General features: G+C 42.8%; 1 protein-coding gene across 8 annotated transcripts in view; it reads right to left on the bottom strand.

The window, feature by feature from the left end:
• slc6a9 (solute carrier family 6 member 9) overlaps nt 1–16168 on the bottom strand; it is a 90283-nt gene that overhangs the window by 4606 nt on the left and 69509 nt on the right. For all 8 annotated transcript variants that reach the window (XM_029704854.1, XM_029704849.1, XM_029704850.1 and 5 more), the window contains 10 exons: nt 15287–15418; nt 14660–14945; nt 12602–12734; nt 12244–12378; nt 11877–11980; nt 10249–10486; nt 9808–9942; nt 845–944; nt 624–724; nt 76–246 (listed from right to left, as the gene is read on the bottom strand). In XM_029704854.1, coding sequence (XP_029560714.1) covers nt 76–246; nt 624–724; nt 845–944; nt 9808–9942; nt 10249–10486; nt 11877–11980; nt 12244–12378; nt 12602–12734; nt 14660–14945; nt 15287–15418 — 1535 coding nt within the window. The remainder of the gene's footprint in view (nt 1–75; nt 247–623; nt 725–844; nt 945–9807; nt 9943–10248; nt 10487–11876; nt 11981–12243; nt 12379–12601; nt 12735–14659; nt 14946–15286; nt 15419–16168) is intronic.

Genomic DNA, 16168 nt, shown 5'->3' on the forward strand with positions numbered 1-16168 from the left:
TTCACTAGTCTTAGAATGCCAAACACATCTGCTTTCCAACACTAAACACAGACAGAGCGCTACTGTGGATTTTACCTCTAAAAATGTGGTTCCCTCAGACTTGGCGATCTTGTAGAGAGCATAGATGGGTATGCAGATGACGGAGGACATGGCCATAAGGAAGCCGATGGCTAGAGACCAGCCAGGGTACACATAGTCGTTGTAGGTGATGGGCTTGTACTGGATCACTGTGAAGATCAGGATAAACTGCAAATATAAAAGACAGAGGGACCATTCGTGTCAAGTACACATAGAGATCCTAAAAATCACTAGTCACTCAGTTCTATCTGTAATTCTTTCGACAAGTACATGAAAACTCGGAAATGAACAAACATTATTTACATTTGCATAAAGAAATTACGTACAGTATGCTCATCGAGTTGTGTCCTAGGTCTAGGTCATTCTGGTATTCATACATGTATTTTGCACAACAGGTTTTGCTGAGAACAAGGCAAAAGTGAAAGTGTAGCCATACAGATTAACGACAAGTGTGTGGAATGCAGAGCAGGTGAAGCCTCATAACATGTCAACTTGGGGGCCCTGGAGGGTAGCTACTGGGAAAGGGGCTGATGAAATGCTCTTACAGATATGATGATGGGGGACACGAATCTCCAGCAGACCCGGAAGAAGATTGGAGGGGGGAAACCCAGCATCATCTCAACGTCCTTGAAGTATTTTTTGTGTCCTGAACACAAACAGTACAGCTTGTTGTCAGTCATTCAGTTTGATTAGCTTTCACCAATAGCCTTGGCAGAGCATTGTGCACAACAGATATTTAGAATCAAGGAAAGACAGTTGGACTCACCATAGACGTACATGATGCAGATGCACATGATGCAGGAGATGATAACCAAAGAGAAACTAGCAGCGTAGTTATCCATCAGCAGCAGCCAGTAGATCCCAGCCTAAAGACATGAGAGCACAGGTGGAGAATACAAAAACAGTATACATGCTAAATATTTGTGCTCTGGGGAGTATTCACTAGGAACCAGAACGGAAGCAAATGAAACAAAACAGCGAGGGACCTACCTGCATTTGTCAAATAGAAACAACAGTTTTGTTGCAAAACAAAAAGTTTTGCAACTGTTTGGACTAATGATTATACCCCTGAATAATTACGTGTGTGTTTATGTGTGTGTGAACATGCATGTATATTAGGGTTGAATGGCGGTAACCCAGTTATCAAGATTTCCCGGCCAAAACAACTACCTTTTCCTGGCATAAATAACTGTGAGAAACCGATACATTATAATAAATTACTTCTATGAGCTGTTAAATGATATGCGATGTCTGAATCTGGCTTCTCTACGGCCTTCTGCTCTCTGCATGAATCATCAATGCTCAGGGTGGGGACATACCGTCCCTCTCAGTATGGAGCACAGTTCACAATGCATGCAGACTTATCATCTCATCATGGTAGGCCTACATTTGCTGCAGCAAAGTCTATGCTACAGTAATATAAAGACAGAATGTGCGTCTAATTTACACATTTACATCTCAGTGGAGGCTACTGAGGGGAGGACGGCTCATAGCAATGGCTGGAATAGAGTCACGTCATCCCGCTCCTCCGCACACTCCACTGGCTTCCAGTTGAAGCTCGCATCTGCTACAAGACCATGGTGCTTGCCTACGGAGCTGTGAGGGGAACGGCACCTCCGTACCTTCAGGCTCTGATCAGTCCCTACACCCAAAGAAGGGCACTGTGTTCATCCACCTCTGGCCTGCTCGCCTCCCTACCTCTGCGGAAGCACAGTTCCCGCTCAGCACAGTCAAAACTGTTCGCTGCTCTGGCACCCCAATGGTGGAACAAGCTCCCTCATGACGCCAGGACAGCGGAGTCAATCACCACCTTCCGGAGACACCTGAAACCCCACCTCTTTAAGGAATACCTGGGATAGGATATAGTAATCCTTCTAACCCCCCCCGCCCCCCCCAAAAAAATATATAGATGTACTATTGTAAAGTGGTTGTTCCACTGGATATCATAAGGTGAATGCACCAATTTGTAAGTCGCTCTGGATAAGAGTGTCTGCTAAATGACGTAAATGTAAATATGAGAGGTATCAACCATACGGAAATCACGTCTTCGATACCATTCCATTGACTCCAATCCAGACATACAAATATTGTTGCTTTAAATCAGTGCACACGTGAGCACTCTCTCACAGTCTTTCTTTCTCCATCAATTCCATTCAAATTGCATCCAAAATATATACAGTGCCTTGCGAAAGTATTCGGCCCCCTTGAACTTTTCGACCTTTTGCCACATTTCAGGCTTCAAACATAAAGATATAAAACTGTATTTTTTTGTGAAGAATCAACAACAAGTGGGACACAATCATGAAGTGGAACGAAATTTATTGGATATTTCAAATTTTTTTAACAAATAAAAAACTGAAAAATTGGGTGTGCAAAATTTTTCAGCCCCCTTAAGTTAATACTTTGTAGCGCCACCTTTTGCTGCGATTACAGCTGTAAGTCGCTTGGGGTATGTCTCTATCAGTTTTGCACATCGAGAGACTGAAATTTTTGGCCATTCCTCCTTGCAAAACAGCTCGAGCTCAGTGAGGTTGGATGGAGAGCGTTTGTGAACAGCAGTTTTCAGTTCTTTCCACAGATTCTCGATTGGATTCAGGTCTGGACTTTGACTTGGCCATTCTAACACCTGGATATGTTTATTTGTGAACCATTCCATTGTAGATTTTGCTTTATGTTTTGGATCATTGTCTTGTTGGAAGACAAATCTCCGTCCCAGTCTCAGGTCTTTTGCAGACTCCATCAGGTTTTCTTCCAGAATGGTCCTGTATTTGGCTCCATCCATCTTCCCATCAATTTTAACCATCTTCCCTGCCCCTGCTGAAGAAAAGCAGGCCCAAACCATGATGCTGCCACCACCATGTTTGACAGTGGGGATGGTGTGTTCAGGGTGATGAGCTGTGTTGCTTTTACGCCAAACATAACGTTTTGCATTGTTGCCAAAAAGTTTGATTTTGGTTTCATCTGACCAGAGCACCTTCTTCCACATGTTTGGTGTCTCCCCCAGGTGGCTAGTGGCAAACTTTAAATAACACTTTTTATGGATATCTTTAAGAAATGGCTTTCTTCTTGCCACTCTTCCATAAAGGCCAGATTTGTGCAGTATACGACTGATTGTTGTCCTATGGACAGAGTCTCCCACCTCAGCTGTAGATCTCTGCAGTTCATCCAGAGTGATCATGGGCCTCTTGGCTGCATCTCTGATCAGTCTTCTCCTTGTATGAGCTGAAAGTTTAGAGGGACGGCCGGGTCTTCGTAGATTTGCAGTGGTCTGATACTCCTTCCATTTCAATATTATCGCTTGCACAGTGCTCCTTGGGATGTTTAAAGCTTGGGAAATCTTTTTGTATCCAAATCCGGCTTTAAACTTCTCCACAGCAGTATCTCGGACCTGCCTGGTGTGTTCCTTGTTCTTCATGATGTTCTCTGCGCTTTAAACGGACCTCTGAGACTATCACAGAGCAGGTGCATTTATACGGAGACTTGATTACACACAGGTGGATTCTATTTATCATCATTAGTCATTTAGGTCAACATTGGATCATTCAGAGATCCTCACTGAACTTCTGGAGAGGGTTTGCTGCACTGAAAGTAAAGGGGCTGAATAATTTTGCACGGCCAATTTTTCTGTTTTTTATTTGTTAAAAAAGTTTGAAATATCCAATAAATTTCGTTCCACTTCATAATTGTGTCCCACTTCTTGTTGATTCTTCACAAAAAATTACAGTTTTATATCTTTATGTTTGAAGCCTGAAATGTGGCAAAAGGTCGAAAAGTTCAAGGGGGCCGAATACTTTCGCAAGGCACTATATATATATATATATATATATATATATATATATATATATATATATATAAATAAATGTATTACCTGAAAGAGGTAGACATATATATATATATATATATATATATATATATATATATATATATATATATATATATATATATATATATATATACTAGTCTACCTCTTTCAGGTAATACATTCAATGCAGTATTAGACTTGCATTTAGCTAATGAATGATGGGTTGTGCATAATAAGCATCTAACTTATAGCCTCTGACTCTTATAGCCTGTGCTACGCTGGCCTCTACTTAAATAACACTCCTTAGCTCTTGGAGTCCCATGCAGGAAAAGCTAGACTAGAATAGCTTGCTGGACATTTTTATTTTTAGCATTTCTTATCCCGATTTATTTGCTGAATGTTACATACAGCAGCTAACAGAACTCACGGGTAGTTTGAGGAGTGAACACGCGATGGCGGTAGGCTATAGCAGTTATTTATTCAGACCCAACCATTTAATCTTTGTGAAGATAAGTGAAAGCAGTGTGCATCTAATTCTAGTCCTATATTATTCAAGCATGTCATTAGAATGATGAAGGACAACAAAACTTATTTCATTTAACTGTTGAAAGTGAGGAATGTATGAAGCAACAATAGAGAGCGAAAGAGAAGGTAGGCTAATGAAATTAGGGGAAATATTATATGAAAGGTACAATGCCTTCGGAAAGTATTCAGACCCCTTCCCTTTTCCACATTTTGTTACGTTACAGCCTTATTCTAAAATGGATAAAATTAAAAAAAATCCTCATCAATCTATACACAATACCCCACAATGACAAAACGTAGACAGGTTTTTAGCCATTTTAGCAAATGTATTAAAAATAAAAAAACTGAAATAACTTATTGACATAAGTATTCAGACCCTTTGCTATGAGACTCAAAATTGAGCTCAGGTGCATCCTGTTTCCATTGATAATCCTTGAGATGTTTCTACAACTTCATTGTAGTCCACCTGTGGTGAATTCAATTGATTGGATGTGATTTGGAAATGCCCACACCTGTCTATATAAGGCCCCACAGTTGACAGTGCATGTCAGAGCAAAAAGGAATTGAAGGAATTGTCCGTAGAGCTCCGAGACAGCATCGTTTCGGAGCGTACTTTCGAATGCACTGTATATATGCGTCAGCCTACCAATTATACATATATAATATTTCAACATTAAAATCAAATTCGCTAGCCTATACTTCTAACTTTGTAGGCCGCATGTGCTGCACCAGAATCACATGTTCTCTCCTTGCTTTATTATGGTTTGAAAAATGTGTGTAATTCCAGTCTATACAATACAGTATTTGCTATTTTATTAGGATCCCCATTAGCTGTTTCAAACTCTTCCTGGGGTCCACACAAAACATGAAACATGACACAATACGGAACATTGATAGACAAGAACATCAATTAAAAAATGGCACACAGCCTACCACAAACTACATCTGAATGCATTCAACTGAAATGTGTCTTCCACATTTAACCCAACCTCTCTTAATCAGAGAGGTGCAGGGGGTTGCCTTAATCGACATCCATGGCACCCGAGGAACAGTGGGATAACTGCCTTGCTCAGGGGCAGAACAACAGATTTGTACCTTGTCAGCTTGGGGATTCGATCCAGCAACCTTTTCGGTTACTGGCCAAACATTCTAACCACTAGGCTACTATCTAGGTCAAATAGAGGAGAGGCGTTGTGTCGTGCAGTGTTGCTTTGTTTGTTTTTTGAAACCAGGTTTGCTGTCTATTTGAACAATATGAGATGAAAGGGAGTTCCATGCAATAATGGCCCTATATAATACTGTACACTTTTTAAAAATGTATTCTGGATTTGGGGACTGTGAAAAGACCTCTGGTGGCATGTCTGGTGGGATAAGTGTGTGTGTCAGAGCTGTGTGTAAGTTGACTATGCTAACAATTTGGAATTTTTAACACAATATTTCTTATAAAAAGAAGTGATGCAGTCAGTCTCTCCTCAACTCTTAGCCAAGAGAGACTGGCATGCATAGTATTGATATTAGCCCTCTGATTACAATGCAGATCAAGACATGCAACTCTGTTCTGGGCCAGCTACAGCTTAAATCGGTCTTTCCTTGCAGCACTCGACCACACAACTGGACAATAATCAAGATAAGACAAAACTAGAGCCTGCAGGACTTTGATGTTTGGAGTGCAGTGTCATTAAAGCAGAGCATCTCTTTATTACGGACAGACCTCTCCCCATCTTTACAACCATTGAATCTATATGTTTTGACCATGACAGTTTACAATCTAAAGTAACGCCAAGTAATTTAGTCTTGTTCAACAGCCACACCATTCATTACCAGATTCAGCTGAGGTCTAGAACTTAGGGAATGATTTGTACCAAATACAAAGCTCTTAGTTTTAGAGATGTTCAGGATCGGTTTATTACTGGCCACCCATTCAAAAACAGACTGCAACTTTTTGCTAAGGTTTTCAGTGACTTCATTAGCTGTGGTTGCTGATGCATATATGGTTGAATCCTCAGCATACATGGGCACACATGCTTTGTTTAATGCCAGTAGCAGGTCATTGGTAAAAATAGAAAAGAGTAGAGGGCCTAGAAAGCTGCCCTGCGGTACACCACACTTTACATGTTTAACATTAGAAAAGCTTCCTTTAAAGAAAACCCTTTGATTTCTATTGGATAGATTGCTCTGAATCCACGATATGGCAGAGGTTGAAAAGCCATAACACATGCGTTTTCAGGTTATGGTCAATAATTTCAAAGGCTGCACTGAAATCTCACAGTACAACTCCAACAGTCTTCTTATTATAAATTGATTTCAACCAATCATCAGAGATTTGTATCAGTGCAGTATGTTGAGTGCCATTCTCTGTAAGCATGCTGTAAGTCTGTTGTTCATTTGTTTACAGAGAAATAGCATTGAATTTGGTCAAACACAGTTTTTTCCAACAGTTTGCTAAGAGCTGGCAGCAAGCTGATAGGTCTATTGTTAGAACCAGTAAAGGCTGCTTTACCACTCTTGGGTAGTGGAATTACTTTGGCTTCCCTCCAGGCCTGAGGACAAAGACTTCACCTCTAGGCTCAGATTAAAGATATGACATATAGGAGTGGCTATAGAGTCAGCTACCATCCTCAGTAGCTCTCCATCTAAGTTGCCAATGCCAGGGGGTTTGTCATTATATACCAATATTTGTTCCACCTCTCCCACACTAACTTTACAAATTTCAATAATTTGTTTTTTTATTCACAGCTCACTGTTCATTGTAGCATTTCCTGCCTGAGTTTGCCCACTTTGCCAATGAAGTAGTCTTTAAAATATTTGGTAGCATCAAATGGTTTTGTGATGAATAAGCCATCTAAGTTGAATTGTTGAATTCGTCTTTCTGCCCATAATTTCATTTAAAGTACTTCAAAGTTTTTTTTGATTGTGAAGGGATTTTTTTATGTTTGTGCTTTTCTAATAACCAATTTGACTAGGATCATGCAAGTGACTGATTGATCGTGCCTGGGAGGAATTCTCAGTCTCAGAAAGGATGTGCTAAGCTGCTAAGCTGTATAAGCTGTTAGCTTGACAGGTAGCTAGCTAGCAGCTAGGCTAGCTGCTACTCCAAACTGCTCCTCAGACCTGGCCTTGGTCGGCAGGAACACTGGATAGATAGTAGCGGTCCCAGCAACTTATGTCAACCGCGTCGCGGGATCCACACTCAGAAAGTAGCTAGCTACTAATAACCTTCTCAACAGACTTTCAAAACTGTCCAATAGAACAAACTGAGCTCTCCCTCGTTCCGCGTTCAACAGGAAGTGACAAAATGCACACTAAGAGGACAGTTTAATACAATACAGTGCAGTAATACAGTTCACACTGTATTAGCCTACTGGAGCTAGTTTCATTAATTTACCCAAGAGAGCATATACAGTTGAAGTCGAAAGTTTACATACACCTCAGCCAAATACATTTAAACTCAGTTTTTCACAATTCCTGACATTTAATCAGAGTAAAGATTCCCTGTCAAAGGTCAGTTAGGATCACCACTTTATTTTAAGAATGTGAAATAATAGTAGAGAGAATGATTGATTTCAGCTTTTATTTCATTCAACACATTCCCAGTAGGTCAGAAGTTTACATACACTCAATTAGTATTTGGTAGCATTGACTTTAAATTGTTTAACTTGGGTCAAACGTTTTGGGTAGCCTTCCACAAGCTTCCCACAATAAGTTGGGTGAATTTTGGCCCATTCCTCCTGACAGAGCTGGTGTAACTGAGTCAGGATCGTTGGCCTCCTTGCTCGCACACGCATTTTCAGTTCTGCCAACAGAATTTCTGTGGGATTGAGGTCAGGGCTTTGTGATGGCCACTCCAATACCTTGACTTTGTTAAAATGTTAAGCCATTTTGCCACAACCTTGGAAGTATGCTTGGGGTCATTGTCCATTTGGAAGACCCATTTGCGACCAAGCTTTAACTTCTTGACTGATGTTTTGAGATGTTGCTTCAATATATCCACATAATTATCCTACCTCATGATGCCATCTATTTTGTGAAGTGCACCAGTCCCTCCTGCAGCAAAGCACACCCACAACATGATGCTGCCACCCCCGGGCATCATGGTTGAGATGATGTTCTACGGCTTGCAAACCTCCCCCTTTTTCCTCCAAACATAACGATGATCATTATGGCCAAACAGTTCTATTTTTGTTTCATCAGACCAGAGGACATTTCTCCAAAAAGTACAATCTTTGTCCCCATGTGCAGTTCCAAACCGTAGTCTGGCTTTTTTATGGCGGTTTTGGAGCAGTGGCTTCTTCCTTGCTGAGCGGCCTTTCAGGTTATGTCGATATAGGACGCGTTTTACTGTGGATATAGATACTTTTGTACCTGTTTTCTCCAGCATCGTCACAAGCTCCTTTGCTGTTGTTCTGGAATTGATTTGCACTTCTCGCACCATAGTACGTTCATCTCTAAGAGACAGAACACGTCTACTTCCTGAGAGGTATGACGGCAGCGTGGTCCCATGGTGCTTATACTTGTGTACTATTGTTTGTAGAGATGAACGTGGTACCTTCAGGCGTTTGGAAATTGCTCCCAAGTATAAACCAGACTTGTGGAGGTCTACAATTGTTTTTCTGGGGTCTTGGCTGATTTCTTTCGATTTTGCCATGATGTCAAGCAAAGAGGCACTGAGTTTGAAGGTAGGCCTTGAAATACATCCACAGGTACACCTCCAATTGACTCAAATGATGTCAATTAGCCTATCAGAAGCTTCTAAAGCCATGACATCATTTTCCCAAGCTGTTTAAAGGCACAGTCAACTTAGTGTATGTAAACTTCTGACCCACTGGAATACTGATACAAGTGAAATAATCTGTCTGTAAACAATTGTTGGAAAAATTAGATGCACAAGGTAGATGTCCTAGCTGTCTTGCCAAAACTATAGTTTGTTGACGAGAAATTTGTGGAGTGGTTGAAAAATGAGTTTTAATGACTCCAACCTAAGTGTATGTAAACTTACGACTTCAACTGTAGCTAGTGACATCTATGGGCTTTTATGTTTTTCTGTCATGCATATGTGCAGTAGCCTATATATCATATATGTATTGGATAAGGGCACAATCATTTGGGCTTTTTTGGGCTTGGACTCATAAAATGTATTTAATGTATGACTCATCAGGCTCAGGTAGCGTTAGGCTTGAGTTTACGATCAAAGTTCTAATCAAATCTAGACATAGACCTATTTATATGCCTTTGAATGACACTTCTGGTTTTGACGGGAAATACCAGGTTACCCGAGAGAAAAGTGATTTATTCTCGTATGGAACATTGTAAAATACCTGAAAGATATTCAACCCTAATGTGTATTTATGTGTGTACGCATGCAGTGTATGTTTGTGTGTGTGTAAACATCTCTTATCCATTACCTGTGTGGTGAGCGGCACCCCCAGCAGGAAGCCCACTATAGCCACTCCTCCTGTGACCACCGTCTTGTTCCTAACGATCCAGTCAGTACCAATCTCATCCACAATGGCTGTCACCAGGGTCTCCAGCAGGCAGAACTACACACAGGGACACATTGACAGGTTATCACTCAGCATTGACTTCTTTTATCTACTTCTCTCAAAAATCCACTTTCTCCAACATGAAAAAAAGAATTAAACATCTACGTGTCAAGTTGAGCCCATCTGACTATGTTCGGTCATGCAGCCCTTAAATTCTTAAAAAAATATATGTCCTATTAGACAGGTGCTGCATCCCAAACAGCATCCTATTCCCTACATAGTGTCACATTTTCACCAGAGCCCTGGGGGAATATGGTGCCATTTGGGACACAGCCAGGATGTCATGGTGGTTGACCGACTCACCTGCGTCCCCAGGCCCAGGAGGATGAGCATGAAGAAGAAGAGCAGGGACCAGAGGGGGGAGATGGGCAGCAGAGTGAGGGCCTCTGGGTAGGCCACGAAGGCCAGGCCGGGACCGTGGTCGGCCACCTCAGATACATCTACGTTCAGGTGGTGGGCCATGAAGCCCAGGATGGAGAAGATGACGAAGCCTGCATACACGCTGGTCGCACAGTTGGTGATGCTGATGATGATGCTGTCTCTGTATGGGCGACCAATCAAAAAACAGAAAACAGGAAGAACATTTTAAGAAATAGGATATGTTTATAGGTCTCTGTGTAAGTAACCACCAAGAAGCCATCTGTGCATTTCACCATCATTCTTCCTTCCAGTGCAGATTCATGCATACTAAACAGTCTAAGTCTTAATTACATAATCAAAAATCATGATTATACTAAATAGTGATATATTTTTCCTGGTTTCTTACAACTGATGGGTTTATCAGTCGCTACACTATTTCATTGATTCATAGTATCCTGTTCGTCACTTCACTGCTTCCACCACATGGTGGTGCTATACAGAAGAGAAAACCTCTTTCAGTTTGCAAAGGAGCTTTGAGTTTGACTACTGTAAACTACAAGGAACAATACAACCGCAGGTTTAACAAGAGTAAAAAAACAAACATTTTGTCTCTCTACTCCCAGTGCGCTGCCTCTGGCCTCCACCTACAGTACAATGGCATGCAGTGCACACCATCACACCATACTCCATCAATTCCTGCGATTTGCAGCTGCCCTCCTCCATTCTGCACCCTTTCTGTTAATCACTGTTGACACTGTAGTGTGATTGCACCCAGAGAGGCAACAAAGACCATTTCTGATTCACTCCAATCAAGCATGAAAAGTACTGCAGTGTAACTGCACACACTACCCTTCACTTCTTACACAACACAGACAGCAGAAGTGTCCCAATTGGTATCAATTTCCCTTTATAGTGCACTACTTTTGACCAGGACCTATAGGGTGCCATTAGGGACTCACACAGGGTTTATTTACATTTACATTTACATTTTAGTCATTTAGCAGACGCTCTTATCCAGAGCGACTTACAGTAGTGAATGCATACATTTCATACAATTTCATACATATTTTTTTTTTTTTTTTCCTGTGCTGGCCCCCCGTGGGAATTGGACCCACAACCCTGGTGTTGCAAACACCATGCTCTACTAACTGAGCTACAGGGAAGGCTATAGTAGAGGGGGAACAGCGGGGGAAGAGGGGAGAGTAGAGGGGAGAGTAGAGGGGGAACAGCGGGGGAAGAGGGGAGAGTAGAGGGGAGAGTAGAGGGGGAAGAGGGGAGCGTAGAGGGGAGAGTAGAGGGGGAACAGCGGGGGAAGAGGGGAGAGTAGAGGGGAGAGTAGAGGGGGAACAGCGGGGGAAGAGGGGAGCGTAGAGGGGAGAGTAGAGGGGGAACAGCGGGGGAAGAGGGGAGAGTAGAGGGGAGAGTAGAGGGGGAACAGCGGGGGAAGAGGGGAGAGTAGAGGGGGAACAGCGGGGGAAGAGGGGAGAGTAGAGGGGAGAGTAGAGGGGGAACAGCGGGGGAAGAGGGGAGAGTAGAGGGGGAACAGCGGAGGAAGAGGAAGAGTAGAGTACCTGTAGCAGTTGTTGTGGAACTTGTTGTAGGAGGCCATAGTGATGAGCCCACCCCATGCACAGCCCAGAGAGTAGAAGATCTGAGAGGCAGCGTCTCCCCACACCTGGACAGACAGAAAACCATGTGTCAATACAACCACTGAAGAATACTTATTTCATATCTGAGGCATATTACATCTGATTTTAAAGTAGTCTCTGTGTGATGAGACAGCCTACAACGTTACGCTATGAAGAGCTATTATATGAGTTATAAAAAGTCAACGTCAACAACTCATAAAGTAGTACTTAACTAGCTGCAGTAGGTAATGACATAGATTTACATGACTTATTACTATATTTACTACATTTCCTATATGACTACCCATACCTTAGCGTCGAGGATCTTATGCCACTGTGGGGTCAGGTAGTACTTGATGCCGGTGACAGCTCCCTCCAGGGTGATGCCTCTGATGAAGAGGATGGTCAGCACCACGTAGGGGAATGTGGCTGTGAAGTACACCACCTGAGGACCGTCGAGAGGTGAAGAATGAGTTAGAACATCTTCTAATGGGTGTCAATGATACATTATGACTAGGAGTTTTTCTTGATCATAGACTAAGTAACTTGACCGGGAAAAACTACTGGCCCAATCAATGACTTTTGGATGTGAGAGCGAGAACGTAGAGAGATGAGAGAGATAAGAGAGAGAAAAACAGGGAGACAGAGCGATAGACACCGCTGCTCACCTTGCCTGAAGACTTGACTCCTCTAATTAGACAGAGGAAGACCACCACCCATGACACGGCCAGACATCCCAGAATAGGGAGACGGACTTCACCGAAATTCCCGATGTCATCTGAGATCTGCAGAACGTAGTGTCTGTGGGGAATGCACACAATTAATCACAGTGTCTATTCACAACAACGCCTTAATAGAGAAATGCAGAATGAAGAGTCAGTGCCGCAGGGACAAACAATGGCTATACGTTCATTCATGAGAGACAGAGAAGGAGAATTGTTCGGATGATCCCTTGTATTACAGTGAGCGAAGCACATATTTCAATGTAGCAGCATGACCGAAAAACAACTTGGTGACAACACAATGGTTTATCTTTACTGACAATAGGCAGGAAATACAACTCCATTCATAGTATACTGAAGACATCACCCGGAATGAAAGCTGAGCACAAACCATTTAGAAAGCCATTAACCAAGCACACCGCTCCCTTCGAAAGGCCCCTATTCTCTATGCTAGGGGAATAAAACAGCTACACTACTCCCCATTCACTACGGGATCAAGATACTATTCTTGTCGAGGAAAATATACTTAACATCTAATCTTGTGTACTTCAGACAGTCAACTACAGTATGTGTAATGCTTGTTGAATGCGGGATGATTAATTATAGGCCAGGATTAGCAAGGCATACATGCCTGCCATCTGACTGGGCAGGACTAGAGCATCTAAAACAACATTGCCTTACAGAGAAACACAAACACTCTTCTGTTTACCCATAGTCAGACATGCACTATGTGACCAAAAGTATGTGGACACCTTCTCGTTGAACATCTCATTACAAAATCATGGGCACTAATATGGAGTTGGTCCCCTCTTTGCTGCTATAACAGCCTCCACTCTTCTGGGAAGGCTTTCCACTTGATGTTGGAGCATTGCTGTGGGGATTTGCATCAATGAGGTCGGGCACTGATTCTGGGCGATTAGGCCTGGCTCGCAGTTAGCGTTCCAATTCATCCCAAAGGTGTTAGAGGGGGTTGAGGTCAGGGCTCTGTACAGGCCAGTCAAGTTCTTCTCCACCGATCTCGACAAACCATTTCTGTATGGAACTCACTTTTCCTTTACTGGAACTAAGGGGCGTAGCCTGAACCATGAAAAACAGCCCCAGACCATTATTCCTCCTACACCAAACTTTACAGTTGGCACTATGCATTCGGGCAGGTAGCGTTCTCCTGGCATCCACCAAACACAGATTGGTTCGTCAGACTGCCAGATAGTGAAGTGTGATTCATCACTCCACTGCTCCAGAGTCCAATGGCGGCGAGCTTTACACCACTCCAGCCGACGCTTGGCATTGTGAGCCGTTGTTGCTCCTAGACGTCTCCACTTCACAATAACAGCACTTATAGTTGACCAGGGCAGCTCTAGCAGGGTAGAAATTTGAAGAACTGACTTGTTGGAAAGGTGGCATCCCATGACGGTGCCATGTTGAAAGTCACTGAGGCCATTCTAATGCCAATGTTTGTCTATGGAGATTGCATTGGTTGAGTGCTCGATTTTATACACCTGTCAACAACAGATGTGGCTGAAATAGCCGAATCCACTAATTTGAAGGCGTGTCCACATACTTTTGTATATATAGTGTACTTTATGTGGCAAAACATTTTGAACACTACTTTACTAACCATATCTAGGAGCAGTAGAGTGTGTATTAACCCTTGCAGCATCTACTCCAGTCTCTTTAATCTAGTAGGCCTGACTAGAGTCAGCCGTGCCCACACCTTCCCACTCAGGTACTGCTGGGTTGCAGAATTACAGTAACTCCCAAAATTCCCAGGTTTTCCAGAAGTCCTGGCTGGATGAATCCGGATTTCCTGCTTATTCCTTTCTGATTCCGGGAATCTTCCAACCGGCAAGTGTACACTCAGGCCTTACTTCCAGTACTGAACAGATTTAGAATAAAATCTGTTGGAATTCAAATAAAGATTGATAACCGACTCTTGGTCCGGGTTAGGCCTTACTTCCAGTACTCTACAGGTCTAGTAGTAACTCCCTCTCACTCATGCCTTACTTCCAGTACTCCTCGCTGGGGCTGGTCCTCTTGGTCTTATTGACCACCTCCACGGCAACCTCAGCGGCCCCGGTGACCAAGCTGCGGGTGACGTTGGCCAGGGTGTTGTTGATGCCCCTGGGAGTCACCACACCGTTGCAGGTGGGCGTGTTCCAGGGGTTGTTGCAGTAGGTCCATGGCAGCAGGTTGGTCATGGAAGAGAAGAAATAGTAGAAGGCGATGCAGATCACCACGTTGTAGTAGATACCGATGTAGGTGGACACCACCATCATCCCATAGCCAACACCTGGTGAGGGAGAAAGAGAGAGTAGAGGAATTCAGAATATGACCAGGCAAGACCGTGGCTCTCTTACTGAAGACATGTTGAAAATCTGTGGGTTTTCTAAGAATGTTTACATATGCATTCTAAGCTGACAACAGATGCTGCAATTTATTTTCAACCTTTCAGTTTCTTAAGCATCAGATAGTCAGTTATTAGTTGGATGCCACTGACCAACGGCAGTGATAGTAATGCCAATCACCAACACCAGCACTGGTTGTTGGCTCACCTTCGAACATGACTGAGCAATGGCTGCAGTGTTTTAAACATGACTGACCAACGGCATCAGTGGTTGTTAACTGGCTCACCTTTGAACATGGGGCTGATCCTCCAAACCCCCAGGCATCCCTGGCTGGCGAACTGTCCGAATGAGAGCTCCAGGAAGAACAGGGGGATCCCACAGAACACCAGCATGATGAAGTAGGGGAACATGAAGGCTCCTGTAGTACACAACACAAGATATGGGACAGGTCAACAGTTTTGATGAAATTGATTAGATTTGTGTTATTTAACTCTTTACACTATTACTTCTTGTAAGTAGGTATATGTTTATTATTGCTGTTCACAACCAATGGCTTATCTAATGGTCATTCATATGAAACATTTATAAATATTACAGAAAAGTTCCATGCCATGACAATATCCCATTTCTGCTATGTAATGCTCGGTGAGTGAGTGGACGGATTTTAAGGTCATGTTTCTGTCTAGAATAGAAAATTAGTTCAGAAATAGAAGAGTTGTCATGGGATGACATTGACAATATCATATTTCTGCTATGTAAGGCACAGTGAATAAGCAGTCTAATTGTAAGGTCATGTTTAGATCTAGACACAGAAAAAAGGTCATTTAGAAAAGCATCCCATGACAATATCCTGTTTCTGCAACGTAGTGCCCACACAGTGGTCATATTGCAAGGTCTCTGATGTTTTTTTATGGCCGGCCAGCCAGCGATGACAAAATGTCATCAAGCCAAAGGAGGTGAATGGTGTCCACATCGCCAACAAATTATCATGGTCCAAATACACCAAGAAAGTTGTGTAGAGGGCATGACAACACCTTTTCCCCCTCTGGAGACTGAAAAGATATGGTATTGGTCCCCAGATCCTCAAAAAGTTATACAGCTGCACCATCGAGAGCATCCTGACCGGTTGCATCACGGTCTGGTATGGCAACTGCTCGGCGTCTGACGT

Source organism: Salmo trutta, chromosome 21 (genome assembly GCF_901001165.1).
Source record: "Salmo trutta chromosome 21, fSalTru1.1, whole genome shotgun sequence".
In the NCBI taxonomy this organism is placed as follows: domain Eukaryota; kingdom Metazoa; phylum Chordata; class Actinopteri; order Salmoniformes; family Salmonidae; genus Salmo; species Salmo trutta.